Source organism: Scyliorhinus torazame, chromosome 23 (assembly GCF_047496885.1).
Source record: "Scyliorhinus torazame isolate Kashiwa2021f chromosome 23, sScyTor2.1, whole genome shotgun sequence".
NCBI classification, from domain to species: domain Eukaryota; kingdom Metazoa; phylum Chordata; class Chondrichthyes; order Carcharhiniformes; family Scyliorhinidae; genus Scyliorhinus; species Scyliorhinus torazame.
The window spans coordinates 50922811-50950721 of NC_092729.1; the positions used below are offsets into that span (position 1 = coordinate 50922811).

Genomic DNA, 27911 nt, shown 5'->3' on the forward strand with positions numbered 1-27911 from the left:
GTGACCCAGGCTATCTACTCATCCTTCTCCAGTCTCAACATCCGCCAATTGAAATGAAATGAAATTGCTTCTCTTACGATGCAAAGTATTCATTTAATACCTCGCCCAATTCCTCTGGCTCCACATATAGTTTCCCTCCCCTGTACTTCAATGGGTCAACCCATTCCCTGGCTACCCTCTTGCTTTTTATGTACTCATAGAGCTATATGTACAGAACGAGAGCGAGACAACAACAATCACACAGGCTAGCAGAGACAGATACGCAGATAGAGATACACGCAAAAAAACGCACAGACAGGTCTGAAGCTGGGAAACGTTTCTCCGAGAATATGGTGCTCGAGGGTTGGAACATGTTGCTGAAAATTCGAAGTGTTCCACGATTAATTATTAATTCCAAAACTCACACTGGGAGACGTACAGGCACAAACACACAAATACAGACTCATACAGAGAGACTGCGACAAAGGCAGAGACAGAGACACATTACAGAGAATGATCCAGCCCAACATCATTGGCGACATAGAGAGAGTATACAGGAAGGAACTTTCCCCACGAGTAGAGGGGCACAATCCAGGGGATATGACGTAAGAAACATGTCATTTCGAGGCAATTTGAGGGAATACCACATTCACACAGAGGAAGGTGGGAATCTGAAACTGACTGCCTGGAAGGATGGAAGAGGTGGGAATCCTCACAACATTGAAGAAGTATTTAGGTGAGCACTTGAGACATCATAACATACAAGTCTCGGGACCAATTGCTGAAAATGGAATAAGAATAGATATGTGCCAGACGGCTGCCACAGAACCTCTGGACCGAATGGTCTCTCTGTATCCTGTAAAACTCTATGGCAACTCTGTCCCCTCAGCTACTTGTCTTCTTATATCTAAAGACATGGTAATACATTTAATTTAGAAAAAAAACTCCGTAACTGAGATTTAAAATGAGTATTTGACGGTGGATCAATTACAATTTGTCGGGGAAAGTTCCAATCTTTGGGTACCGTATCCCCGGGAAAAAATATCCCGATCTTTCCGACTGAAGGCCCTGGCACTCGAGTGTATTTTATTCCCCAATATCCGCACTGCAGTGTTGGAGCCGCTGGGCTTGTCTTCCCCCGAGCAGCGAAGATCCAGACGAGCTTTAACTCAAGTTTTCAAAATCATACTCGATATTTTTGATTGCATAAGGATTAATCATCTTTATGTGCAGAATAGTGGGGAGCCAGAGGATACTCGATATAACCTGATTGGCACAAGAAATAAACGGGCATAAGGGGGACTTTCTTCTCCACAGCGAGCTGCTTGACTGGAATGTACGTCCTGACATGTCAACAGCTCCAACAGCAAAGCTGAAAATAAAATCAGATGCTTACCTGCCGCCAAAAAGGAAGACCTGGATATCAGGGAATTCGGGATGTGTGTTTCGTAACAAAGCCTCTGAAACGGGCACTTTGGCGCTGCATTGGAACAGGCATTGTTTCATGAATTCTAGGAATGGTGTTGATGCTCCTTTTATTCATTCTTATTTTCTCAATTTCAGTGATTTCCCTGATTGAAAGGAGCGTTTCACAAAGTAAGTGGCGACATATCACTCTAATTTCATTAACTGCCTTGAACTACTAATTCTTGTCCTGTTTAATCAATCCTTTTTTTTCCATGGTAATTGATCTGAATGTTGTAACCCATCGTGCTACAACACTGACAATGATAATGCAGGACCAGATTGTCAATGCGACCGGAAATTCCGTATTTTCTGTTGACACGTCACCCATTCACACATATCGGGGGAGGATGACGAGGGAGGCGTGTCGTGTTGAAGTTGGCAACAGCTGAAGTTCTGTGAAATATGAGTATTCATTTTATGTTTGCAGTTACAATTCCAAGTATATGTACAGCACATCCAAAGATGTCATTGCATGTCTTCGAACTGCTCCACTGTCCAATTGAGGCCTATCCTCGGAGTACCGAATAAACTGCAAAACCGATAACCCTCATGTCTGAAATTAACAACTAACTCAGATGCTCTAGCAGATCTAAAACACTCACCTAGTGATTAATTGCTTGTGAGAATCGCCCATGAAATGGGCTTCTTCTACTCCTGAGATTTTCTCACTTGCCATCTGAGCAGAAATGAAGGGAAATAGTCTCACTGTCTAGTGCATGAAAAAAGGACACAATTGTCCACCATTATCATTCCCATCCAAAGGCCTCACCAAACATTATTTTATTCATACAGTGGCAGTACTGCAGTAACTCGTCCTAAACGCTACAAGGGAGCAAATATCCATTGAACACCGAGCATGGAGATGGCATTGGAGATTAGCAAAAGCTGTGACGAGAAGGAGGTGTTCAAGGGGGAGTGACCCAAGCGGAGAGTTTTAGGGGGCGAACTCCAGAGCTCAGGTTCCCAAAGCAGCTGCAGGAACTCATTACAGGGCAATGGAATGTCTAAGTGAGCTCTAGGGCCCACAATTATATGGGTGTAGAGATATCAACGGGTTTCAGGAGCTGGGGAACAGAACACAAATAGGGATGACACGAGGGACATGGAGCGTTCCGGAATATAATTATTTTCTTCTTTAATCCAGGCAGTTTTCAATTCATTGGCTTTCGTTTAGGGGAGCACAATTTAGTTCTTAGAGAATGGAGCTCCGACATTAATGGACCTTAGGTTGCATTGGCACTGAGGACACCGGATATTCTGTTACATTCATTCTGATGCAGTGTGACAGATGTGTTCTCCACCGGGTGAGAGTTGAAATACACATGTGCGGAGGCAGGAAAGACAGGTGGGCTGAGACAGGGGCGGAGTCAGCGGATGTCATGGAGATTGACGTTTTTGGCCTGAGCAATGATGCATTCATGGGTGCAGAAATCAACTTAGGGTCAAATATGATATCAAGATGGTGAAGTGTCTCTGTCAGCTCAGGCGGATATCAATGAGAAGGATCCAGTTCGTGTCTGGGGAACGAGTTTACAGGGTGCCAAGGGCGGACTGGTGTTTGGGACGAGGTTATTAACATGGACACTGAAAGCAGTGGAAGGCCATCAAAGTACGGTTTTCCTCCATTTCGCAACAAATCCAAACTCGGAATATGTCAGTGGTCCTTAACTAATAGCTCGCTCCAACTGCTGCCTTCCTTTTGTTTTTAGATTAACATCAAACCATGGAATGCATCGCTTCGCAGAGTATCCCCAGCAGATTCTGAAAGGCCCATTCGTGAGGGCAGTAATTAGAACAAACAAATAACAAATGATATCACAACACAGGAACAGTTCCTTCGGCCCACCAAGCCTGCGCCAATCCAGATTCCTGATTTTGACTTACCACTTATTGCCCAAGCGATCTGTGTCCCTCCATTCTCAGTCCGTTCATGTGTCGAGCAAGATATGTCTTGAACGTTGCTATCGGCCTGGCACCACTACCTCCACTGGCAACGCGTTCCCGGCGCCCAACCCCCGTCTCCGTGAAAAACAATTCCCCTGAACGTTCCCCCTCTCACGTTGAGCCTCTCGGCCTTGTAATTGAGCCTTCCACCCTGGGAAAAAAGTTCTGACTATTCACCCTGTCTATACCTCTCTTAAATTCGCCGACTTCAATCAGGTCACCCTTCAGCCTCCGTGTTTCAAACGGAAACAATCCGAGTTGATGCAACCTCTCCTCAGGGATAACTCCCTCCAGACCAGGCAATACCCCAGAACACCTTCTTTGCACTTTCTCCAAACCAAAAACGCCCATCTGGTCCAGTCGCGACCAGAACTGCACATAATATTCCAAATGTGACCTAAATAAAGTTTTATATAACTGTAACATGATCTGGCATCAATTGTCCTCAATACCCCGGTGGATGAAGGCAAGCAGACTGTTTGTCTTCTTGATCGCATTGTCCACCTGCATTGCATCTTTCATAGAAATATGGACCTGAACGCCCAGATCTCAGTGTATGTCAATGCTCTGAAGGGCTCTGCCATTTACTCAATAATTCACACCTGAATTTGATCTTCCAAAATGCATCGCCTCGCATTTGTCCGGATTGAACTCCACCTGTCATTTCTCTGCCAAACTCTCCGATCTATCATTATTCTGTATTCTCTGACAGACCCCGTCACTATCTGCAACTCCATATATCGTAGTGTTACCTGAAAACTTGCTGAACAGAGCACCGAAGTTTTGTTCCACATCATTTACATATATTCAAAACAAATATAGTCCAAGCGCTGATTCCTGTGGAACACCACGAGTTACGTAACTCTATTCTCAAACACTCCCTTGTACTACTACTCTCTGTCTCCTGTTGCCAAGCCAGTTCTGTTACAATCTAGCTAGCACACCCGACTCCCACGCAACTTTATATTTTGTAGCAGTCTGCCATGAGGGACATTGTGAAACGCCATACTAACGTCCATGTAGACGACATCTCCACCTTATCCCTCATGAATTAATTTTGGCACCTCCTCAAAAAAACTCAATGAAGTTGATAAGACAATACCGCCCCCGCACAAAACTATGTTGCCTGTCACTAACAAGTCCATTCGGTTCCAAATGCGAATAAATCCTGTCCCTCGGGAGTTCTCCAATAGCTTCCTCGCCAATGACGTCAGGCTCAACAGGCGATAGTTACCTCGTTTATTATTGCTTACCGTCTTAAACAAAGGGAGTTTAGCTATTGTCCAGTCCTCTGGAACCTCGCCTGTGGTCAAAAATAATGCAAAGCTTTCAGTGGAATCCCCCGGTTTTACCTCTTTTGACTCCCATGACCCTGGAATATATCCCATCCGGCAGAGGTCACATGTCTAACAGTGCATTAATAGATATCCAGCACTTGCTCCTTCGTTATGCTGACGCGTCCTCTATTATTCACACACCCTTAGAATCATATAATTTACAGTGCACAAGGAGGCCATTCGGCCCATCGAGTCGGCACCGGCCTTTGGAAAGAGCACCATACTCAAGGCCACACCTCGACCTTATCCCGATAACCCAGGAACACGTCCTAACTTTTGAGGCAATAAGGGGCAATGTATCATGACTAATCCCTCTAAACTGCACAACTTTTGCTTGTGGGGAGAATGCAGAGCACACGGAGGAAACCCATGCAGACACATGGAGAACGGGCAGACTCCGCACGAACAGTGACCCAAGCGGGTATCTAACCTGGGACCCTGGAGCTGTGAAGCAACAGTGCCGGCCACTGTGCAAACTTGCCACCCAAACATTGTACTGCTGTGCCACCCATCCGCAACCCCAACATCCGTCATGCTCCTGTCCTTGGTGAATACCGATGCAAAGTATTCTTTGAGGATATAAACCACTTCCTCTGACTCCACGGATGCCCTGCCTCCTTGGTCCTGGAGTGGGATTACTCTATCCGTAGGAACCCTCTTGCTCCTCGCATATGTATAAAATGCATTGGGATTTTAATAAACCCAATGGCAATGACATTTCAAGCCCAGTTTTAGCTCACCTAATTCCCCGCTTGAGTTTGTCAGCCTTGACAGAGTCACTCGCCGCTGTAATAATTGTATGTACTTATTTAAGCGAAGAGAATCCATTGTTTGAAATGCACAGATTAAAATAGATTTTCACACTTTTAAATTACATTTTTAAATCGGTTGTACTTAGCATAAATATTGACGTCAAATTAAATCATCACTTCCAGGAAAATATTTCTGATTAAACATCTCATTTTGGTAAAGGGTATTCCACTGATTTATTATATTTATTGTTATTTTATTTACTACTTTCAGATCTAGTTACATTTAAATATCTGTATCACGTGCTGAGCTGAGCTACTGAAATGTATTCTGCAATTTCAAATATCTCACTGTTTCTTTGCAACCAAACTCCTTAACGTCATATTGGTCAACATGAGATGCCGGAGCAAACATTTCCCTCCAGCACAGTTCAGCAGTTACTGAGTTATCACATTCTCACTGTACATGAAGTCCTGATGATCTATTTAATAGTTATTTCTGTTTCGGTCAACACAGTTCACCGGACAAAGGCAAATATATCACTTGATCAACCGACTGGAGTGTATTTAGAAACAGAGAATGTCACCATTACCTGCACCGGCCAGTCATGTGATTCTGATAAAACCTTCTACGTTGACAAAGATGGTCAACATTTTAAGGGTGATGGAATTACCACACAGGACATCTCTGCAACTTTCTCATTTGCTGCAATCGGCAATGGAGGACATTTTGCGTGTAATTGTTATTGTGTGCATGATCAGAGAACATCCGCAGTGAGCAAATCTGTGATTGTGACAATAGCAGGTGAGGGACTGAAAACAGTGGTTTTTTTAAGATATCTGCTTCAGTTCATTGTTATTTTACAAAGCCTGTTTCATCTAATGTAAGAACATTTTAGGTCAGATACTGAGAGGGAGCATTTTAATTGAATAAAATCCTGACAGAATCCATGAACGTTTGGGGCCTGGATACTTGATCTATAACTATGAGCCAGAGAAGACCACACGAGCCAATCAGGAGGAGGTGTGAAGTATCCAGTCCACAGATGATGTGGTCTGGAACTGAACTGCAGACTGTGATCATTGCCACATGATGGTGCAGTAACTCCCACGCTGCGTGAGTATTTAGAGAGTGCTGCACTGTCAGGGGCTAGATATAAAGAATTTAGGGTTTGAGGTCGATAATCCGGAGCAGCACTCCTTCTACAGCCCGTCCGTTTCTGCTACTGCGGAGGTGCTGCACTCTTGGAGGTAGATGTAAATAATTCAGGAACTGAGATCCATAACACAGGCTGACACGAACCTCGATGCCTGTACTGAAGAAGGCTGCACTGGGCGGGGTAGATGTATATGCTTTCAGGCTTGAGCTCCATAATCCACGCCGACACTAGCCCCCACCCCAAACCCGTGGAAAGACTGAGGGAGGGCTGCACTGTCGGAAGTAATCCGTGAATGAGCCGATTTAAGCAGATTTGGTCGCACTCTCATGAGGCAGAGGAAAAAACATTTAACTCCCACTCCATGCAACCCCTTTTTAAATTCTTATTTCCCAGATGTTGGTTTCGCTGGCTGGGCCACAATCTATTCCAAATCCCTGATATCGCTTCATAATGTGTTGGTGAGTTGCCTTCTTGAAGCGCAGTCCCTGTGCGTTAGAGAGGAAATACCCCGGTCTTCACACTGGGACAGTGAAGGAACAGCGATATATTTCCAACCTCTGAGGTATTTGCCACAGGATTCCTAGTCGCCACAGTGTTTGTAAGGCTCGTCCAGTTCCGTTTCTGGGCTTAGTACGCTACCCTGAGGAACTGCTGCAGTGATGTCCAGATAATGATGTGAGTGACCTTCAACAACCACAACCATCATACACTGCGCTTTGTATGACTCGAAACAGAGGACAGTTTCAGAACTCATTCCCATTGACTCCAGTTTTGCTAAGGCTCCTTGAAGCCATATTCGACCTTCGATATCAATGAAAGTGTTAGCTATTGTTTGGGATCCAGCTCTTCTTTCCTTGTTTGACCCGAGGCTGTAATGATGCCAGCAGATGAGTAACCGTGGTAAACCGGATCTAAGCGGCAGTGAGCAAGTTATGGCTTAGTAAATTCCGCTTGATAGCACTGTTGATTTAGTCAGGGAGCAGCTCAGTGGACTGTGAGACCGGTTTGTTTTCCGGAGAGACGCCATCAGTGGGTTGTACTCCTCGGGCAACCTACGGTATCCATGTGACCTCTCCCTGTCAGTTGTTCCCCCTGCCTGCGGTGTGGTGATCGGCAGGTTAAATCCCAACAATCAGCTCTCTCTTTGATCTGTGGCTGTGATCCTCAGAGACTCAGGGTGCTTTGAGACAGATCAATTGAGAGTTTTTGTCCTAACAATGGCCCTAATATGTATTCTTCTGATACATTTATAACTACTCTATCCACTTTCCCTTTACCATAGATCCGCTGGCAACGCCAAGGGCAGTCCTTGATCAATGGACCGGAGTGTATGTAAGAGGAGAGACTCTCACTATTACCTGCACAGTGACTGGAGATAATCGAGAAAAATACTTCAAATTTTACAAAGATGAACAACGTTTGTCCACCCGTCGAATTGACAGAAACGACAAAATTGGACCAATCCGGGCCACTGGTAGAAGAAGTGAAGGGCGATATGCCTGTCAATATGAAATTTCCGCCGGTGGGAGGCAGTTAATATCCCCAATGAGCGAGACTGTGGATGTGACCATATCAGGTAAATAACATGGAATAGAAAATTCTATATTTATTCTGTGGGCTTTACGTATTGATTATTTCGTCTCCGGTTCCGGGCAATAACAATTTAACTTTCATTTGGGGTGGCTCCGTGTCACCGGGGTGGCACAGTAGAAGCGACAGCATTTCTAAATGAGTGTCCATTTTATTCATCAACGATTGATTCTCTAAGTGACAGAATGTGGCATGAATTCACCAATGGTGCATCGGCTGTGGATTTGGGGACTCAGAGAGCCGGTATGGGGAGTGGGTGGTTGTCAAATTTGATGCAGGCTGTGAGGGGTATATTAGTAGGGAAAGGTGCATTCACTGGGAGATATTTAGCTAGCTCCGGTGAAATCACAGTCCTGTGATTTAGGAGTTGATTACATAATATTGCTTGAAAGGAGCGGACTCTGCCATTGATTTTCGGCACAAACGAATGAACAGTTCCGATGCTACAGCCTCCATGGAGAGCTATATGTTGCTTAGTTAAACGCCACTGTCATGTGAGAGTACCTTTCTGAAATGGATGTTGATTACTGCAGTGATGTCAGAGAGTGGGTCGAGCTGGGCTGTCTGTCAGCTTTTTCTTTCGCTTCAGGCTTTTGCTGAAGAGTGGGTTTGGTTTCATTTTAATTTTGGAGAAGCTAAAATGACACCAGGATGTGTGTGAATCCCTGCAAGCTTATGAATGTTCATTTGGGGTTTTCAAAGTGGTAACTGCTTTCAGTGGTGAATTTAAACCTGATGTGCTTCTGTTAAGTTTTTTAAAAAGTCTTATGGATGTTGAAAGGAAAGCATGGATTACTTAGTGTTGTATTGTTTGGGGGTTGTATTTGAATGAATGGTTGCTAAGATGTTCACTATGTTTTAGAAAGGTTAACGTGTGTTCATGGAATAAATATTGTTTTGCTTTCAAATTCCTTTTCCATTTCTGCTGTACCGCTCCTGTAGAGTGGGCCGTGTGTTCCCCTTACCACAATCTACTGAAAGTTGTGGGTCAGGCAGGGCAGCACCGTGGCGCATTGCTGCCTCATGGCCCCGAGGTCCAAGGTTCAATCCCAGCTCTGGGTCACTGTCCGTGTGGAGTTTGGACATTCTCCCCGTGATTGCGTGGGTTTCTCCCCCACAACTCAAAGATGTGCAGGGTCGGTGAATTGGTCACGCTAAATTGCCCTTTAATTGGAAAAATGAATTGGGTACACTAAATGAAAATCAAAAAGTTGTTGGTCAGGTGAACTCCATGATGCACTTTGGGGTTCTCTAAACCCTGGTCCAGAAGACCACTCTCCAACCTCCAGCCATCCAACTGGTCATTCACTCTCTTTCCTGGTATGACCAATAGTTCAACTTCATTTGGATTGTCTCCATGCAAATTCACCGTACATATAATTTTGGCTTTGTCTCGATATGTATATTCACCCGGTTAATCCAGACAGACACGCATATATATATTATCAAGATTAAACCAGACTGACACTCCAGACGTTGTCAGTATTGAGTGCTACACTATTGGAGCTAGATACAGATAGTCTTGTACCAGATCTCTATAATCTAGTCTGACATATCCCCCGGTGCCAGTATTGAGGGTGCATTTCACTATTGGAGGTGGCTATATACACACTGGGACTTGTGCTTCATAATTCAGGCTGAAAATACCACCTGTAACAAACCTGTGGATTTAGTCAGGGAGCAGCTCAGTGGACTGTGAGGCCGTTTTGTTTTCCGGAGAGACGCCAACAGTGGGTTGTATCCCTCGGGCAACCTACTGTATACATGTGACCTCACACTGTCAGCTGTCCCCCCTGCCTGCGGTGTGGTGAACGGCAGGTTAAATCCCAACAATCAGCTCTCTCTAAAAAAGGAGATGGTGGCCTGTGATCCTCAGAGACTCAGGGTGCTTTCAGAAAGATCAATGGAGATTTTTGTCCTAACAATGGCTCTAATATGTATTCTTCTGATACATTTATAACTATTCTATCCACTTTCTCTTAACCATAGATCCCCTAAAAAAGCCAAGGGCAGTCCTTGATCAATCAACCGGAGTATATGTAAGAGGAGAGACTCTCACTATTACCTGCACAGTTACTGGAGATAATCGAGAAAAATACTTCAATTTTTACAAAGATAAACAACGTTTGTCCTCCCGTCAAATTGTCAGAAACGACAATTTTGGAACATTCCGGGCCACTGATAGAAGAAGTGAAGGGCGATATGCCTGTCAATATGAAATTTCCGTCAGTGGTAGGCAGCTAATATCCCCAATGAGCGAGACTGTGGAGGTGACCATATCAGGTAAATAACATTGAAATGAAACTTCTATGTTTATTCTGTAGGCTTTACGTATTGATTATTTCAGCTCCGGTTCACGGCAATAACAATTTAACTTTCATTTGGGGCGGCTCCCTGTCACCGAGGTGGCACGGTAGAAGCGAACAGTATTTCTAAATGAGTGTCCATATCATTCCTCAACGATTGATTCTGTAAATGACCGAATGTGACATGATTTCACCGATGGTGCATCAACTGTGGTCGTGGGTACTCAGAGCCGGTCGGGGGTGCGGCTCGTGGTGATATTGGTGGTAAGGTGTGAGGGGTATGTTAGTAGGGAAAGATTCATCCATTCGCGGGCGAAGTTGATATTCTAAGGTGAAACCAAATATCCTGTGGCGGAGGGGGTTTATTATAGGCATAAAGTACCGGACTGTGCCATTGATTTCCTATATCAACGAATGCCCAATTCCGTACCCCCTTCCCCCTGGAGTGGTATCTACTGCATATACTGTCAAATGTCACCCTACAACCTGCACCAACCTCGTCATTCATTCTCCTTGTTCGTATCACCAGCAGTTCGACTTCATTTGGGTTATCTCCAGTTGAAATCTCCCGACCGATAATTGTAGCTTTGTCTCGGAGATAGGCATGTTGTCACATCATTGAATTTACAGTGCAGAAGGAGGTCATTCGGCCCATCGTGTCTGCACCGGCTCTTGGAAAGAGCACCCTACCAAAGGTCAACACCTCCACCCTATCCCCATAACCCAGTAATCTCACCAACACTCAGGGCAATTTTGGACACTAAGGGCAATTTATCATGGCCAATCCACCTAACCTGCACATCTTTGGACTGTGGGAGGAAACCGGTGCACCCAGAGGAAACCCACGCAGACACGGGGAGGACGTGCAGACTCCGCACAGACAGTGACCCAAGCCGGAATCGAACCTGGGACCCTGGAGCTGTGAAGCAATTCTGCTATCCACAATGCTACCGTGCTGCCCCGGTAATATCCTCAATATCAAGCAACATAATCGTAAACTCACTGTACCCCCTCCAAAGCCTCCATATCCTTCAGGCTCAATGCCGTGGATGAAGGAGAACCTGACATATTCCTACATTCCGAGTTTCTCTACCTGCGTTTTCACTTTTAGTTACCTGTCGACCTGTACACTCAGGTCCCTCTGCCTTTCACTACCTCGGAAGTTCTGATATGTATTGCTTATTTCGCACTCGTATTAGACGTTTGAAAATGCATTACCTCACATTTGTCCACATCAGACTCCATCTGGCACTCTCTGCCGAAGTCTCCAACCGATCTGTATCCTGCTGTGCAGACCCGATGGGCCGAATGGCCTCCTTCTGCACTGCATGTTCTATCTTTATGTTCATCAACTGCAAATATGTATCCAGCTCTCTTCGGCAAATTCCAATGCAATCCACCTCCAACACTAGGCAGCGCATTCAAAACCCCCAAAACCGATCACTCATAGCTCTCTTGATTGCCGTCTTGTAATTGTGACCGCTAGTCACTGATATACCAATTAGTGGAAAAGGAATATTCTCTTGACCCTATCAAAATTGTTCAGAATATTCGCCGCTTAATGTTCTCTGATCCAAGGAAACCTGTACAAGGAGGATGGGCCGCATCTCACCTGCAGGGGCACTAATATCTTGGCTGGTAGGTTTGCTAGAATCGGGAGGATTTACCGTAGTCTGTCAGGGGTTGGAAACCCCTCAGCGTTAGCGTAGAAAGTGTAATAACTGAAGGGGAAACATAGAACAAAATAAGAGATCGACATCAGCCGCAGGCAGAGCAAAGAGGGTGACAAGTGTGAGAAGAGTGGAGTCAATGCAGGACTGAGGATGTTGTATGTTAATGCGCACAGTGTACGGAACAAGGTAAATGAGCTTGTTGTACGCATTGAAATTGGCCGGTACGATGATGTGGGCATCACAGAGATGGTGCTGCAGGGGGATCAGGACTGGTATCTATATATCCAAGGATATGTGTCCTATCAAAAGGGCAGGTAGGTGGTCAAAGGGGCGGGGTTGCATTATTGGTAAGAATGAAGATAAATCGATCGCAACGAGTGGTATGGGACAGAAGGCATAGAATCTCCAGGTAGGCTGAGGAATCGCAAAGGTAAAAGTACCTGATGGGAGTTATGTCCAGGCCCCCTGGCACTGGTCAGGATGTGTGGCAGATAATAAATCAGGAGATAGAAAAGGCAAGTGAAAAAGGCAATATTGTGTTATGGGCGAGGCGTTTTCAGGACCCCAAAATGTATCATGGAGTTCAACCAACCTCTGCTATTAATGGATGTGTTGCTTTTCCTAGCACACGGCTTTTTCCTTAGTTGTGGGATTATAATTATGGACACGTGGGTTTTAAAACACAAAACAATGTTTATTCCATGAACTCAACTCACATCTTAAATAAACATTGGATCTCTCAACACCCCTTACTACAAAGATAACTCAGAATATATTGCAACAGTAAACAACTCCTTAAAATGTTCCTTCAAACTTCCAAGAGACTTAACATCTTTAAACAGTATCACATCAGGTTAAAGGATATATATTTTTCTGTAAAATGGCAGAGATCTATTAGCTCGGTTGACTTCAGCTCCAGCACCTTGCTTTCTTCCTACAAACACTCTGAAACACACAGACACACACAACCTGCTTTTTCCAACTGGCTTTCTCCCTCCAATCAACTCATAGCGTACCAGAACTTCTCACACTGGCTTTCTCCTTTTAATTAGCTCACAGCAAAACAGCCAGGCACTTTGAAACTGCCCTCAGCAAAACCAGCCAGGCACTTTTCAAACTGCAAAACCAAACTGCAAAATTGCTGAACTGAACTGAGCTCCACGCACTCTATGACATCATTGTTTTCTTAAATGTACATTGCTTAAATATCCAGTTCTTAAAGGCACTCTCGCATGACACCTCCCCCCCCCCCCCCCAAAGAAAATTAAACCCAACAACTTCAAGATGGTTTCATTTTTCGCCTTTGCACCATCAATTAAGAAATGCACAAAGTAAATATACATTTTCATTTAAAGAAAACCACACACTCAAACAGGTATAATAATATAGTCCATTCATCTTTGTTCTTCTTCCTCCAACCGAAATCCTTCTCGACTGACAGCCTCTTTGAACAAAGTCTCTGCACGATCCATCTATTCCTCTACTCCTCGGTATTTCTCTTCAGAATCAGATACTTTATTTCAATCTGACCACAGAGTCCCTTGCAATTCTCCAATACAGGAACATTGGTGATCACAGCTTTCAGGTAGTCAAATGCCTGTTGAAAGTCCGCTGTCCATTGAAATTTTTGACGTGTCATTAGCAAGTCCATCAGTGGAGTAATCACGCCGCAAAACTTTTGCACAACTGTTCGATCAAATTCATTCATGCTAGGAGATCACATTATTTCTCTTCGTCTTGAGGGTACTGGAAACTCCGCAAGGAAAGTGTTTCGGGCTTCTCCAAATTCACTTTCGGCTCGGTTCATCACCAAACCCGCCTCCTGAAGTCGATCGAAGAACTCTACACGATGTTTTAAATGTTCTTTCCATGTCTGGAAGTTGGAAATAAAAGCAAATTGTCCCACTTTCTCCATTCAATCCTTCAATGGTGGGATAGGATAAAAGTCCGTTCTTGTAACTGTATTCACCTTTCGATAGTCCACACACAACCGTTGGGTACCGTTTGGTTTAGTACCATCACTATGGCTGAGCTCCACTGACTGCAACCCACTTCAATTATGCCATTTTTAAGCATACTCTCACTCTCTCTGTTAACCTGTGACAATTTTAAAGGGTTAAGTATATATGGATGTTATTTGATAGGAACCGCATTTCCCACTTCTACATCATGTACAGCCATTTTAGTACTTCCCAAATTAACTCTCCAAACGTTCCCATGTGATATCAATAACTCTTACAGGTCCGTTCGTTTTTCCTCTGGAAGGTAACTTAACAATTCATCCCAATTTTTAAGAACATCCCCATTTTCCAATTTAATTTGAGGTATGTCAAATTCAGCCATCTGGATTTGGCTCGTCACTTTGAGTTAGAATCATTAAAACCTCCTTTTTCTCTCCTTCCCTTTCAAAGTACCTTTTAAGCATATACACATGACACACTCGGTGAGTCTTCCTTCTATCTGGTGTTTTTAACCACATAATTCACCTCACTTAATTTCCTTTCAATTTGATTCGGTCCACAAAACCTAGCTTTTAAAGGCTCCCCTCCCACTGGTAACAACACTAAAACTTTATCCCCATTGGCAAAACTACGAACTTTGCATTTCTTATCCGCTACCCGTTTCATCACATATTGTGCAACTTTCAAATGTTGTCTAGCCAATTCACCTGCTCTATTTACTCGTTCCCTAAAATTTGACACGTAATCCAATAGTGTAATTTCCTGTTTCTCACCCACCAATTTTTCCCTAATCAATGTAAGTGGTTCTCTTACCTCATGACCAAAAATTAGTTCAAAAGGACTAAATTTGGTATACTCATTAGGCGCATCTCTAATTACAAACAGTACGAATGGAATTCTTTTATCCCAATCCACTGGATAATCTTGACAATACGCCCTCAACATTGTCTTTAATGTCTGATGCCACCTTTCTAGCGTTCCCTGCGATTCTGGATGGTACGAAGTTGATTTAAATAGTTTTCTTCCTCAGCTGTCCATAACTTCTTTGACTAACTTTGAAGAAAATTCGTCCCTTGATCCGATTGAATTTCTGTGGGTATTCCATATCTCGTAAAGAATTTAAATAACTCCTCCACAATCCTTTTAGCTATAATATTATGTACTGGAATGGCCTCTGGAAACCTAGTAGACACATACATTACAGTCAAAATATATTGATTCCTACTTTTTGTTTTAGGAAGCGGTCCTACACAATCGATTAGGACCCTTGTAAAAGGTTCTCCAAATGCTGGAATGGGTATTAAAGGCGCTGGTTTTATCACCACTCGAGGTTCCCCTATCACTTGGCATGTGTCACATGATTGACAAAATTTAACTACATATTTATGGATTCCAGGCCAATAAAAATGTTTCTGGACTTTAGCTTGCATTTTCCTTATTCCCAAATGACCTCCCACTGGTACCTCATGTGCAACTCGCAACACCTCCTTTCTGTACCTTACCGGCAATACTACTTGATGAACGTCTTCCCACTTTTCATTCGTCTGCATATGTACAGGTCTCCATTTTCTCATCAAGACATCATTTTTACAGTAATAGCACTCTGGTATACTCTCAGATTCCTCTTCCGTATATGCTTTCTGATATATGCGTTTTATTTCTACATCTTTCTGTTGTAACTCCGCCAATTTTCCAGAACCAAAAATATCCGCCTGATCCTCCTCCACCTGTTCTTGTTCTTTTTCAACCATCTGATCAAAATTCGTTTCTGATAATTGCACTTCAACTTCATCTTCACTCCTTGATTTCTGCTCTTGTCTTAACCTGTGACTTTGCGACCTTGTTACTACACAATCCTGAAAAATCCCAGGATGTTCGTCCTTCAACACTTCAGTTCTCTGATTTTCCACTGGCTTATCAACCACAGTAGGCATCACTCCCACCTGCGATCCAGCCATATCATTACCCAAGATAAACTGTATTCCTGGACAAGGTAGTTTATCTATTACTCCTACTACCACGTCACCACTCTTCACTGGACTTTCAAACCTTACCTTATATAATGGAACACTACTCCTCTCAACCTGAATTCCACAAATCACCACCTTTTCTGGCAACATTCTTCCCAAACTACATAATTCCTCATCTCATACCAATAAAGATTGACTATCCTCTGTATCTCTTACTATTGTGACTTTTTTTCCTGCTGCTCCTGATACACATGAGTAAACTTTACCCACACAAGTAAATTCTTTAAATACATCTGGCACATTCTTAACAATTACTTCTTGAACAGACTGTCCAATCGATTGCACCTGCTACGCTTCCCTTGGGCTTTCCTTTACCACTCTACCAAACCCCACTGTCTTATCTTGTTTTACCACACCAGCCTTCCCAGTGCTTTCCCTCAACCCCCCAACACTGTGACGTTACATGGCCTAGTTTATTACAGTGAAAACATCTGAAACTTTTCATTTTTTTTCCACCCTCCTGGATTTATTTTTTAATCTGAGGTACACTCTCTTTATTGTCTCCCATCAGATCACCTTTACCTTTACCACTTGAGTATTTCTCATGTCCCCAGTTTCTATCCCTCACTGGCTGAAACTGATGTCGGAAACCAATCTTTGATTTATGCACTAATTCATAATCATCTGCCATTTCCGCAGCTAATCCTACAGTTTTAACCCTCTGTTCTTCCACATGAGTTCTCACTACATCAGGAATTGCATTTTTAAACTCTTCCAAAAGTATAATATCTCTGAGAGCTTCAAACGTTTGGTCTATTTCCAAAGCCCTTATCCACCTATCAAAATTACTCTGTTTGAGCCTTTCAAGCTCCATGCATGTTTGACCAAATTCTATCCTTAAATTTCTAAACCTTTGTCTGTAAGCTTCAGGCACTAGCACGCATGCACTTAAGATGGATTTATTCACCTCTTCATACGTTCCAGGTACCTCCTCCGGTAGTGATGCAAACACTTCACCAGCTCTAACTACCAGCTTTGTTGGAACCAGTAACATGCACATGTCCTGTGGCCATTTCATTTGTTTAGCTACATTCTCAAATGAAATGAAAAAGGCTTCCACGTCCTTCTCTTCAATCCTTGGCAATGCTTGGACATATTTAAATAGATTCCCAACAAACCTTCGACTCTCTTTATCGTTTTCCCTGATCTGTATCTCCCTTTCATTTTCTTTTTGTTCTGCTAGGGCTATTCATTCTTTTCTCCTTTCTTCTCTCTCCTTTTCTTTTTCCTCTCTCTGTCTTTCTCTTTCTTTTTCCTCTCTCTCTATCTCTTTCTTTTTCCTCTATCTCACTCTCGTACGTCAGCCGCTTTAATTCTCTCTCATGTTCCATTTGTTTAATTTGCAACTGAATTTTTGCCATTTACAATGAGTCAAACTCTATCTTGGCAAATTTAAATGCTTAACCACCGCCATAATTACCTCATCTTTTCGCATTTTGTCAGGTAATGTTAACTGCAATGTTCTTGCCAAATCTAACAGTCTGCTTTTCGTTTCTGTCCGTAAACTACTACGTGTGACATTCTCCACCCCCAAAAACTTCTGAGCTTCTGAAAGAGCCATTATTCAGAACACTCTCACATGAACTAAAATACCGCACCGGAAAAGCAACAAGCCTTCACTGTCTTTAAGTTCACAAAAGCCAATCCAATAGATAGACTTTTATCCCGGGCGAGCCCCCAATTGTTATGGGCGAGGCTTTTTTAGAACCCCAAAATGTATCATGGAGTTCAACCAACCTCTCCCTTTAATGGATTTGTTGCTTTTCCTCGCACACGGCGTTTTCCTTAGGTGTGGTATTACAATTATGGACACGTGGGTTTTTAAACACAAAACAATGTTTATTTCATGAACTCAACTAACATCTGAAATAAACATTGGATCTCTGAACACCCCTTACTTCAAAGATAACTCAGAAAATATTGCAACAGCCAATAACTCCTAACAATGTTCCTCCAAACGTCCAAGAGACTCAACACCTTTAAACAGTATCGCATCAGGTTAAAGGATATATATTTTTTCTGTAGAATGGCAGAGATATATTAGCTCGGTTAACTTCAGCTCTTCCTGCAAACTTGCTGTCTTCCTGCAAACTCTCTGGGAAAATACAGACACATACAACCTGTTTTTTTCCATCTGGCTTTCTGCCTCCAACCAACTCATAGCAAACCAGAACTTCTCAAGGTGCTGTCTCACACTGGTTTTCTTATTTTAATCAGATCACAGCAAAACAGCCGGGCACTTTTAAACTGATCTCAGCAAAACCAGCCAGTAACTTTTCAAACTGCAAAACCAAACTGCAAAATGGCTGAACTGAACTGAGCTCCACCCACTCTATGACATCACTGTTTTCTTAAAGGTACATTGCTTAATCATCCAGATCTTAAAGGCACTCTCGCATGAAAATTGCAATAATCATGGCGGATTTCAATATGCAGGTGCACTGGGGAAATCAATTTCGTTGTGGATCCCAAGAAAAGGAATTTGTGGAATGCCGAACAGATGTTTTTTTAAGAGCAGCTTGCGACAGAGCTTGCTCGGAAACAGGCAATTCTGGGTTTGGTGATGTGCAATGAGGTAACTTGATTAGGGAACTTAATGTGAAGGAACCCTTAGGGAGCAGTGACCACAATATGTTAGAATTTACCCTGCAGTTTGATAGGAAGTTGCTGGAATCAGATGTAACGGTATTAAAATTAAATAAGGAAAACTACAACGACATGAGGAAGGAGCCGGCCAGTGTTCATTGGAAAAGACGCCTAGCAGGGAAAACAATGGATCAGCAATGGAAGGAGCTTTTGGGGATTATTCGGGAGGCACAACATAAATTCATCCCATTGAGGAGGAAACATGCTTAGGGGAGGATAAGGAATCCATGGCTGACGAGGGAAGTAAAGAATCAGATGAAAACAAAAGATAAAAGGTTGCAAATTGGCGAGGATTAGTGGGAAGCCAGGGGATTGGGAAGCCTTTAAAAGCGAGCAGACAACTACTAAAAAAACAGAAACGGGGGAGAACATGAAATATGAGGGTTTTGTAAGGGCCACGAAGAATCCAGGACGAGTTTTAAGGATACAAAGTAATAACATTTATTTACTATAACATATATACATAACAGTAGCAGTAACTTCCCTTGCTACATACCCCTTCCTGCTGGTTCCTGAACTGGCCAGCTTATTTATACTAGGAGTTTACTAGTGGTTTCTCCGCCCCCCTCATTGGGGAAGCTCATACTCCCACAGGATTGTGGGATAGTCATTAGTCCCCAGCCAATGGTAAGTAGGCAGGGTATAACATCCCCCCCCCCCCCCAAAGTCCAAGGAATCCACCGAAGACCATGGCGAAGGAGGGCGTCGGACTCGTTTGGCCGCAGGCCGGACACCATTTGCACACAGCGGTGGATCAGGCAGCGTGTAACGAGACGGAGACCAGCGCGTCCATGATGAATGGCGCGGTTGTACATCCACTGCCCGTGGACCCGAGGATTCCCCCTCTTATGCATCCTGTGTCTCCATCTCGGAGTCAGAGTCTGCTGCCTCCGTCATGTCAGCGTCTCTATCTCCATTCGGTCCCGTAAAGACCTGCGCACGCTTCGAGTGAGGCACCAGTGGAAGATTGTGAGGACTACCTTCCCTTGTCTCTGGTCTCTGTGGCTGTTGAAATGAGCCCCGGGGGCGGGGAATCTTTTGAGGGGATGGTCTTCTGGACCGAACGTGGTCTACATGTTTTCGCTGGAGACGACCCTGGGCTTGCACTTGGGAAGACATAGGGACCGTTTGGCAAAAGATTACACCAGGAACCCATTGGGCACCACCAGCAAAATTCCGAACGGGTGCAAACTGCCGAATCGGCCGATGCCGAGAAAATCCCTGTCACTGCCGTTCTTGTGTGTGGCGTACTTTTGCGCCAATGTCCGGGAAAACCATACTCAGGCGGGTGCGACGTGTCCGGCCCATTAGGAGTTCTGCAGCAGCTACCCCAGTCACTGCATGGCGGCGGGGGGGGGGGGGGGGGTCCTGTACGTAAACAAAAAGCGAGCCTGTCTCGAGTCCATTGATCCGGAAGACTGCTTCTTTAGGCCTCTTTTGAATGTCTGCACTGCGCGCTCTGCCAACCTATTTGAAGCCGGGTGGTAAGGGGCAGTGCGGATATGGCGGATGCCGTTCACCTTCGTGAACCTCGCAAACTCCTCACTCGTGAATGGAGGGCCATTGTCCGTTACCAGCACCTCGGGGAGGCCATGCGTACTAAACGATAGACACATTGTTTCAATTGTTGCACAGGACGTTGTCCCCTGCATCTTATGCACCTCTAGCCATTTGGACTGGGCGTCAATTAGTAGAAGGAACATGGATCCTTGAAAAGGGCCCGCAAAATCTGCCCAAGGCCGCGCTGGCCATTACCAGTGATGTAGGGGCGCGGCCGGCGGAAGCTTCTGATGCTCCTGGCAAATGGAGCAGTTTTGGGCCACCTTCTCAATGTCGGTGTCGAGGCCTGACCACCAGACATAACTCCGGGCCAACATTTTCATTTTGGTCACACCTGGATGCCCATTGTGCAAGTCTGATAGTATCAGCTCCTGGCCTTTTCCCGGGACAATCACACGCATCCCCCACAAGAGGATGCCGTCTTCCACGCTGAATTCTGACAGCTTGGAGGAAAATGCCCGCAACTCGCCTGGGAGCTGTCTATGCTGCCCACCATACAGGACTATGTGCCGAACCTTTGACAGGACTGGCTCCGTCTGGGTCCACTCACGGATCTGTGATGCCGTGACAGGCAAGGTGTCCATAAAACATAGGGTTGCAACCACCTCACCGATCGTGGGGGTCGACATGGGGCCGGTCGATAAAGGCAATCGGCTCAGTGTGTCGGCATTTGCTGTCTGCGCACCTGGTTTGTGCTCCAGAGAATACTCGTAGGCAGCAAGCAACAGAGCCCAGCGCTGGATCCGTGCAGAAGGAATCGGCGGTATTGGCTTATCCTCTCTGAAAAGTCCCAGCACGGGCTTATGATCAGTCACGATAGTGAAATGGCGGCCGTACACGTACTGGTGGAAGCGTTTCACCGCAAAAACCACTGCCAAGCCCTCCTTCTCGATCTGCGTGTACTTTTTCTCCGCTGCAGTCAATGTGCGGGAGGCGAAAGCTATCGGTCGTTCGGCCCCGTTCTCCACCTTGTGGGACAGGACGGCCCCAATACCATACGGGGATGCATCACATGTGACGAGCAAAGTCTTTCCAGGATCATAGTGGGTTAGTAACCCAGACAACGACAATTGTTGCTTTACCCGCCGGAAAGCGGTTTCTTGCGGCTGACCCCAAACCTAGGTGTGATTTTTCTTTAGCAGAAGGTGCAAAGGGGCCAGCGTAGTTGCCAGATTGGGGAGGAACTTCCCGTAATAGTTTATGAGACCGAGAAAACAACGAAGATGCGAAGTGTCAGCCGGGGTGGGGGGCATGTTGAATTGCACGCACCTTCTCTGCGATGGGGTGCAGACCTTCGCATTCCACCCGATAACCTAGGTAGACTACTTCCTTTGCATGAAATACGCACTTTGTGCGACGTAAACGGACTCCAGTCTCCGAAAGGCGTCAAAGGACAGCCTCCAGATTTTCCAAATGTTCCTGCTCCGAGTCCCTGTAATCAAAACGTCATCTAGGTAGACAGCCACACGTGGTAAACCTCTCAAAATGTCCACCATAACACGTTGAAAAATTGCGCAGGCAGAGGATACTCCAAAGGTCAATTGTGTATATTCATACAGGCCCCGGTGTGTATTAATCGTTACATATGGTCGGGAGGCAGGGTCCAGCTCCAACTGCAGGTAGGCGTGACTCATATCTAATTTTGTGAACGAGAGTCCACGTGCAAGTTTCGCGTAAAGATCCTCGATGCGAGGCATTGGATATCGGTTGAATCGGGACACCGTATTCACTGTAAGTTTATAGTCGCCACACAAGCGAACTGTGGCATCTGGCTTCATTACAGGTACAATTGGTGCTGCCCAGTCAGCAAAACAGACGGGCCTGATAATACCCAAACTCTCCAAACGAGTGAGCTCACCTTCTACCTTCTCGAGCAAGGCGCAAGGCACTGGGCGCGCCCGGAAATAGCACGGCGTGGCTCCTGGTTCAACTTGGATACGGGCTACGGCCCCTTTTATTTTCCCCAAACCAGGCTGGAATACATCTGGGTATCGTCCTAGCACCTCGGTCAACCCTTCAGAAATTGTTTGGAGGATGTGCTGCAATTGCAACCGCAAATGGCGCAACCAGTCCCGACCCAACAGGCTGGGCCCATGGCCGCGCACCACGATAAGTGGGAAACGCCCTTCCTGGCGTCCATAGACAACAGGGATCATTGTAGTTCCAGCAATGTCCAGTGGTTCCCCCGTGTAGGTGGCCAACCTGGGCTGTGAGTCGGTTAATGTAAGAGTCTGTATACCCTGCTTGATGCGGTCGAATGTCCTCTGGGCGATCACGGAGACCGCTGCGCAAGTATCCAACTCCATCTCAAGCGGGTGGCCATTGACCCGTACTGTCACCTTAATGGGGGCCACACGGGGAGCTGCCACACAATGCAACTGCAGGCAGTCATCCTCCGTCTCCATGTCCTCAGAAGTAGTCGCCGCAGGTTCATCCACATGGAAGGTACGGCCTCTGGGCTGGTCCCAGTTTTTGTCGGAACGACGGCGCCTCTGGCGCCGCCAGGACCGCCGTCCGCGACGGGGTCGGCGCCTACAAGTCTGACATGGACATGGCTCCTCATCCATTGACTCTGGAGAAGGCTCCCTTCGGGGAGGAATGTCCGACGGCCACTGGCGTCGGTCCGGATGTTGCCTCGCTCAAGGTACCGCAGGGGTGCGGAGGGACGTTTTCGGACGGAAGGGGTTGCGCCCCAACGCATCCGTTGTGTGTACTGGTTCCAGCTTTCCAGCGCAGCATCAAAAACATCCAAACGTCCGTACAGAGGCATGGTATAATAGAAAACAACTTCCAACCTGTATCCAACAAAAATTCAGGGAGGTGGCTTCAGCAGTGTAGACGGCTATTCACTTTAACCTTCGTTGCCAGTTTTGTAAGGGCCACGAAGAATCTAGCACGAGTTTTAAGGATACAAAGTAATAACATTTATTTACTATAACATATATACATAACAGTAGCAGTAACTTCCCTTGCTACATACTCCTTCCTGCTGTTTCCTGAACTGGCCAGCTTATTTATACAAGGAGTTTACTAGTGGTTTCTCCACCCCCTCATTGGGGAAGCTCATACTCCCACAGGATTGTGGGATAGTCATTAGTCCCCAGCCAATGGTAAGTAGGCAGGTTATAACATAGGGCAAGTTAGCTAGCAATGTAAAAGATATAAAAAAAGTAAGAGAGGCAATAATAGATATTGGGCCACTGGAAAATGTGGCTGGAGAAGTAATAATAGGAAACAGAGAAATGGCAGAAGAACTGAATACTTACATTTATTGTGGAGCAGGGTTTAGAAAACTCCAAAGTATATCATGGAGTTCAGCTGTCCCACGACTTTGAATAGATGTTGCTTATGGGGAGAACAAGGGTCCACTCTCCATCAGTTATGCAACTGAGATCATAAGTATTTTTTTAAAAAAAAACAATGTTTATTCTATGAACACAGTTAACATTTTAAGAAACGCACAGTAAACATCGTATCAACTACGAACACACGTAACCCCAGAGATACAATACTCTATAGATAGCCCTCAATGCCTTTTCCAGCAAGATCCATAGGTTAAACCCTTTTAACAACGATAGCAGGTTTAAATTCTCTCCATAAACAGGTATTTCTTTGAAATTATCAAGTGAGCTGAAGACATTCTTTAGCTTGTCGAGAGTGGTCATTACACATTTGTTTGCTTTGATAATAGCTCTTCAAGTCTGAAAACGAAACCAAAAACATAGCCACAAAGCAGCTTTTCAGCTCAAAACGAAGTAAAAGACTGAAAGACAGCACAGCCCCAGCCAAACACTGACATCACTGCAGCTATTTGCTAAACACCCATTTCCTAAAAAGTACATCCACCTCACACCTCACACCAAGATTAAAAAAATAAACCATCAACTTTAATATGCTTTCATTTTTCACCTTTTTATTTTCCTTTTGAGAAATACTGAGAGTAAAATATCTTTACGTTTCACAAAACAAATGATGCAAACAGGTATAACAACATAATCCATTTTACTCCTTCTTCCTCCACCGAACCTGCTTCTCTTCATCACATTCGTGACAAAGCATCGGCTATCACGTTTTCTCGTCCTGGCACACGTATTATTTTTTAATGAAATGGGTGTAACAGTAACCTCCATCGAAACAGTCCGGCATTGTTATTCCGGAATCGCTCCAAAAACCTCAATGGATTATGATCAGTTTTTCTAATTGTTTCAGACAGATTAATGGTCACACGAATGTGAAAACGTCTCCAAATCCAAGCTCAAAGTCTCCTTCTCAATCGGAGAACACTTCTTCTGGTGCGGGTTTAATTTCTTGGAAAAATAACCAACAGGCCTCGCTTGTCCTTAGTCATGGTCTTGTAGAAGCACTGCACCTCAGCTCACATCACTCGCATCAACAGTCACTTTGAATGGTTTGGTATAATTTGGGATGGCTAACAGAGGAGCAGTGGCTAACACAGACTTCAAGCCATCAAATGCCAGTTGACACTCCGCTGACAACTGAAATTTGCTACGTTTCTTTGGCAAATCCGTCAGCGGAGCGACCACACTGCTGGAATTCGGCATAATTTTCCGGTAAATTCCACTCATGCCAAGAAGTCGCATCATTTCCCTTCGTGCCGACGATACTGGAAACTCCCCAATAACTGTTGTTTTCACAGCCCGTTGCACCATTCGACCCTCTCCGATTCTGTGGCCAAGAAAAGTGACTTGGGTTTCCAAATTCACTTTTGGCTAGGTTTGCTACCAAACCAGGCTCCTGCAGTCGATCGAATAACTCCATCAGATGCTTTAAATGTTCTTTCCATGTCTGGCTGAAAAATCTAGATCGTCGATGCACACCGCACAATTGGGTAATCCTGAAACAACTTTGTTAGTTCACCATTGAAATGTGGCTGGGGCGTTTTTCATGCCAAATGGCACAACGTTGAATTGGTGTACATCATCTGGAGTCACAAAAGTTGAAAATTCCTTCGCTCTTTCGGATAAAGGTACCTGCCAGTAACCTTTAAGTAAATCCAGTTTGGAAATAAAAGCTGATTGTCCCACTTTCGCAATCCTCTAAGCGTGGGATACGATAAGAGTCCGTTCTTGCAACTGCATTCACCTTTCTATAGTTCACACACACCGTTGGGTACTGTCGTGATTCGGTACTTTCAGTATGGGTGAGTTCCATTGGCTACAACCCACTTCAATTATGCCATTTTGAAGCATACTTTCAATCTATGTGTTAACCTGTGCTAATTTTAAAGGATTAAGTCTATATAGATGTTGATTGATAGGAACACCATTTCCCCACATCTACATCGTGTATAGCCATTTTAGTACTTGCCAACCTATCTCCACAAACTGGCCCATGTGATATCAATAACTCTTTCAGGTCAGTTAGGCTTTCCTCTGGAACTTAACTCAACAATTTATCCGAATTTTTAAGAACATCCTCGTTTCCAATTTACTTTGAGGAATGTCAAATTCAAAGTCATCTGGATTCAGTTCTTCACTTTGAGTTCGAATCATTAAAACTTCTTTCTTTTGCTCTCCTTCCCTTTCAAAGTACCTTTAAAGCATCTTCACATGACACACTCGGTGAGTTTTCCTTCTATCTGGCGTTCCTACCACATAATTCACCTCACTTAATTTCCTTTCAATCTGATCCGGTCCACAAACCGTAGCTTTTCAAGGTTCACCTACCACTGGTAACAATACTAAATCGTTATCTCCACTGGCAAAACTGCGAACTTTTTCTTTCTCTTCCGCTTACCGTTTCATCACATGTTATGCAACCTTTAAATGTCGTCTAGCCAATTCCCCTGCTCTATTTAATCGTTCCGTAAAATTTGACACATAATCCAATAATGTAAGTTCCGACTGCTTACTCACCATTTTTTCCGGAATCAATTTAAGTGGCTCTCTTACCGCATGCCCAAAAATTACTTCAAAAGGACTGAATTTGGTTGACTCATTAGGTGCATCCCTAATTGCGAACAGTATGAATGGAATTCCATTATCCTAATCCTCTGTATAATCTTGACAATAAGCCCTCAACATTGTCTTTAATGTCTGATGCCACCTTTGTTACGCTCTCTGCGAATCTGGATGGTACGCAGTTGATTTAAATTGTTTTAGTCATAAGCTATCCATATCTTTGAATAGCCTTGGGGTAAAATCTGACCCTTGATCCGATTGTAATTATGTGAGTTGTCCATATCTCGTAAGAATTGAAGTAATTTCTTCACAATCTTCTCGCTGTAATATTTCGTACTGGAATGGCCTGTGGAAATTTAGTAGACACATTCATTATAGTTTACTAATCCAGTGACTGTGAATGCTGCTGTGTAAACTCGAGTGCTTTAGAGTTGGATGTAAACAGCGCATTCAAAGGATACGTTGCAATGTGTTAATAGCAACTAAACTAAATTTCAGCCGTACTTTGAAGCTACATTAGTTATTTAATGTCGTAACTAAAATCTTCTCAGAATCAGGAGTCATCGAAGACGATCTCAACTGAATAACTGGGGCTTAACCAGTTATAACATCATTGAGTTGGGGGATTGGGTATGAAAAGCGGACACTCAGAGCTGTTCACTGCACTGTGAGTGTTTCTTGTTTAAACACGAGCTGGACTTGAGTAAAAATGGAGTTCTCTGAAACAGGGAGAATTGGTGCGGAGCTCAGATTCCGTCCGGGCAGGTGCAGTGCGCGGCTAGGCTTCATAAACACCGAGAGAGAGAGCAAAGGAACTGATGTGGTTAGTCTGAGGTAAGGTTGAGCAAATATTACTGGATGCTTGTTTGCAGTTGGTGAGGCGGTATTTGGGAACTGAACTGTGAGGAAGTATTGAGGCGGAGATGAACCTCTCCAGATTGGTGACTGACTGATTGGTGGGTGTTTCTTCCGTTTGAGTCTTTCATGGACCTTAGTTTTGGAGTTGTTCGTATTTAAAATAGAGGACTGTCCCTTTCGTAACCAGGGAAACTAAACACATTTTAAGTGTGCGGCCGGAGCATTCGGCCACGTGGATGATCCACCTGCAATAGAGGGAAATCAGGGACACTTCCATGTGTCCAACTGCAGCTCCTGAATGACCGCATGGTGCCACTGAAGAGGCGGATGGTCTCACTCTGCAGCATCTGTACTGCTGAAGGTATCGTAAATAGCACATTTTCCGGGTTAGTCGTACCGCAAGCAATGGCTGCAGGTCAGAAAAGCATTTCGTGACCACAGGGAAGAGGATTGGACAGGGACATAGATACATAGAAGACAGGATTCGGAGGAGGCATTTTGGCCCTTCAAGCCTGCTCCGCCATTCATCGCGATCATGGCTGATCATCCAACTCAATAGCCTAATCCTGCTTTATCCCCATCGCCTTTGACCCCATTCTCTCCAAGTGCTATAAACAGCCGCCGCTTGAATATATTCAACTACTTCCTCTGGCAACTCATTCAACAGGCCCACCACTCTTTGTGCGAAGTAACAACTCTTTGTGTGTCATTATCTCTGACCGAAATGGTT

At 44.5% G+C, this 27911-nt stretch overlaps 1 protein-coding gene and 1 long non-coding RNA gene across 3 annotated transcripts in view; both read left to right on the forward strand.

Moving 5' to 3' along the window:
- Positions 1–27911, forward strand: part of LOC140399605 (uncharacterized) — a 1122925-nt gene that overhangs the window by 679890 nt on the left and 415124 nt on the right. The gene's annotated exons all lie outside the window — the stretch shown is intronic.
- Positions 8155–27911, forward strand: part of LOC140399602 (leukocyte immunoglobulin-like receptor subfamily B member 2) — a 49145-nt gene continuing 29388 nt past the window's right edge. For both annotated transcript variants that reach the window (XM_072489131.1, XM_072489132.1), the window contains exons 1-2: positions 8155–8212; positions 10216–10509. In XM_072489131.1, coding sequence (XP_072345232.1) covers positions 8182–8212; positions 10216–10509 — 325 coding nt within the window. In that variant the 5' untranslated portion in view covers positions 8155–8181. The remainder of the gene's footprint in view (positions 8213–10215; positions 10510–27911) is intronic.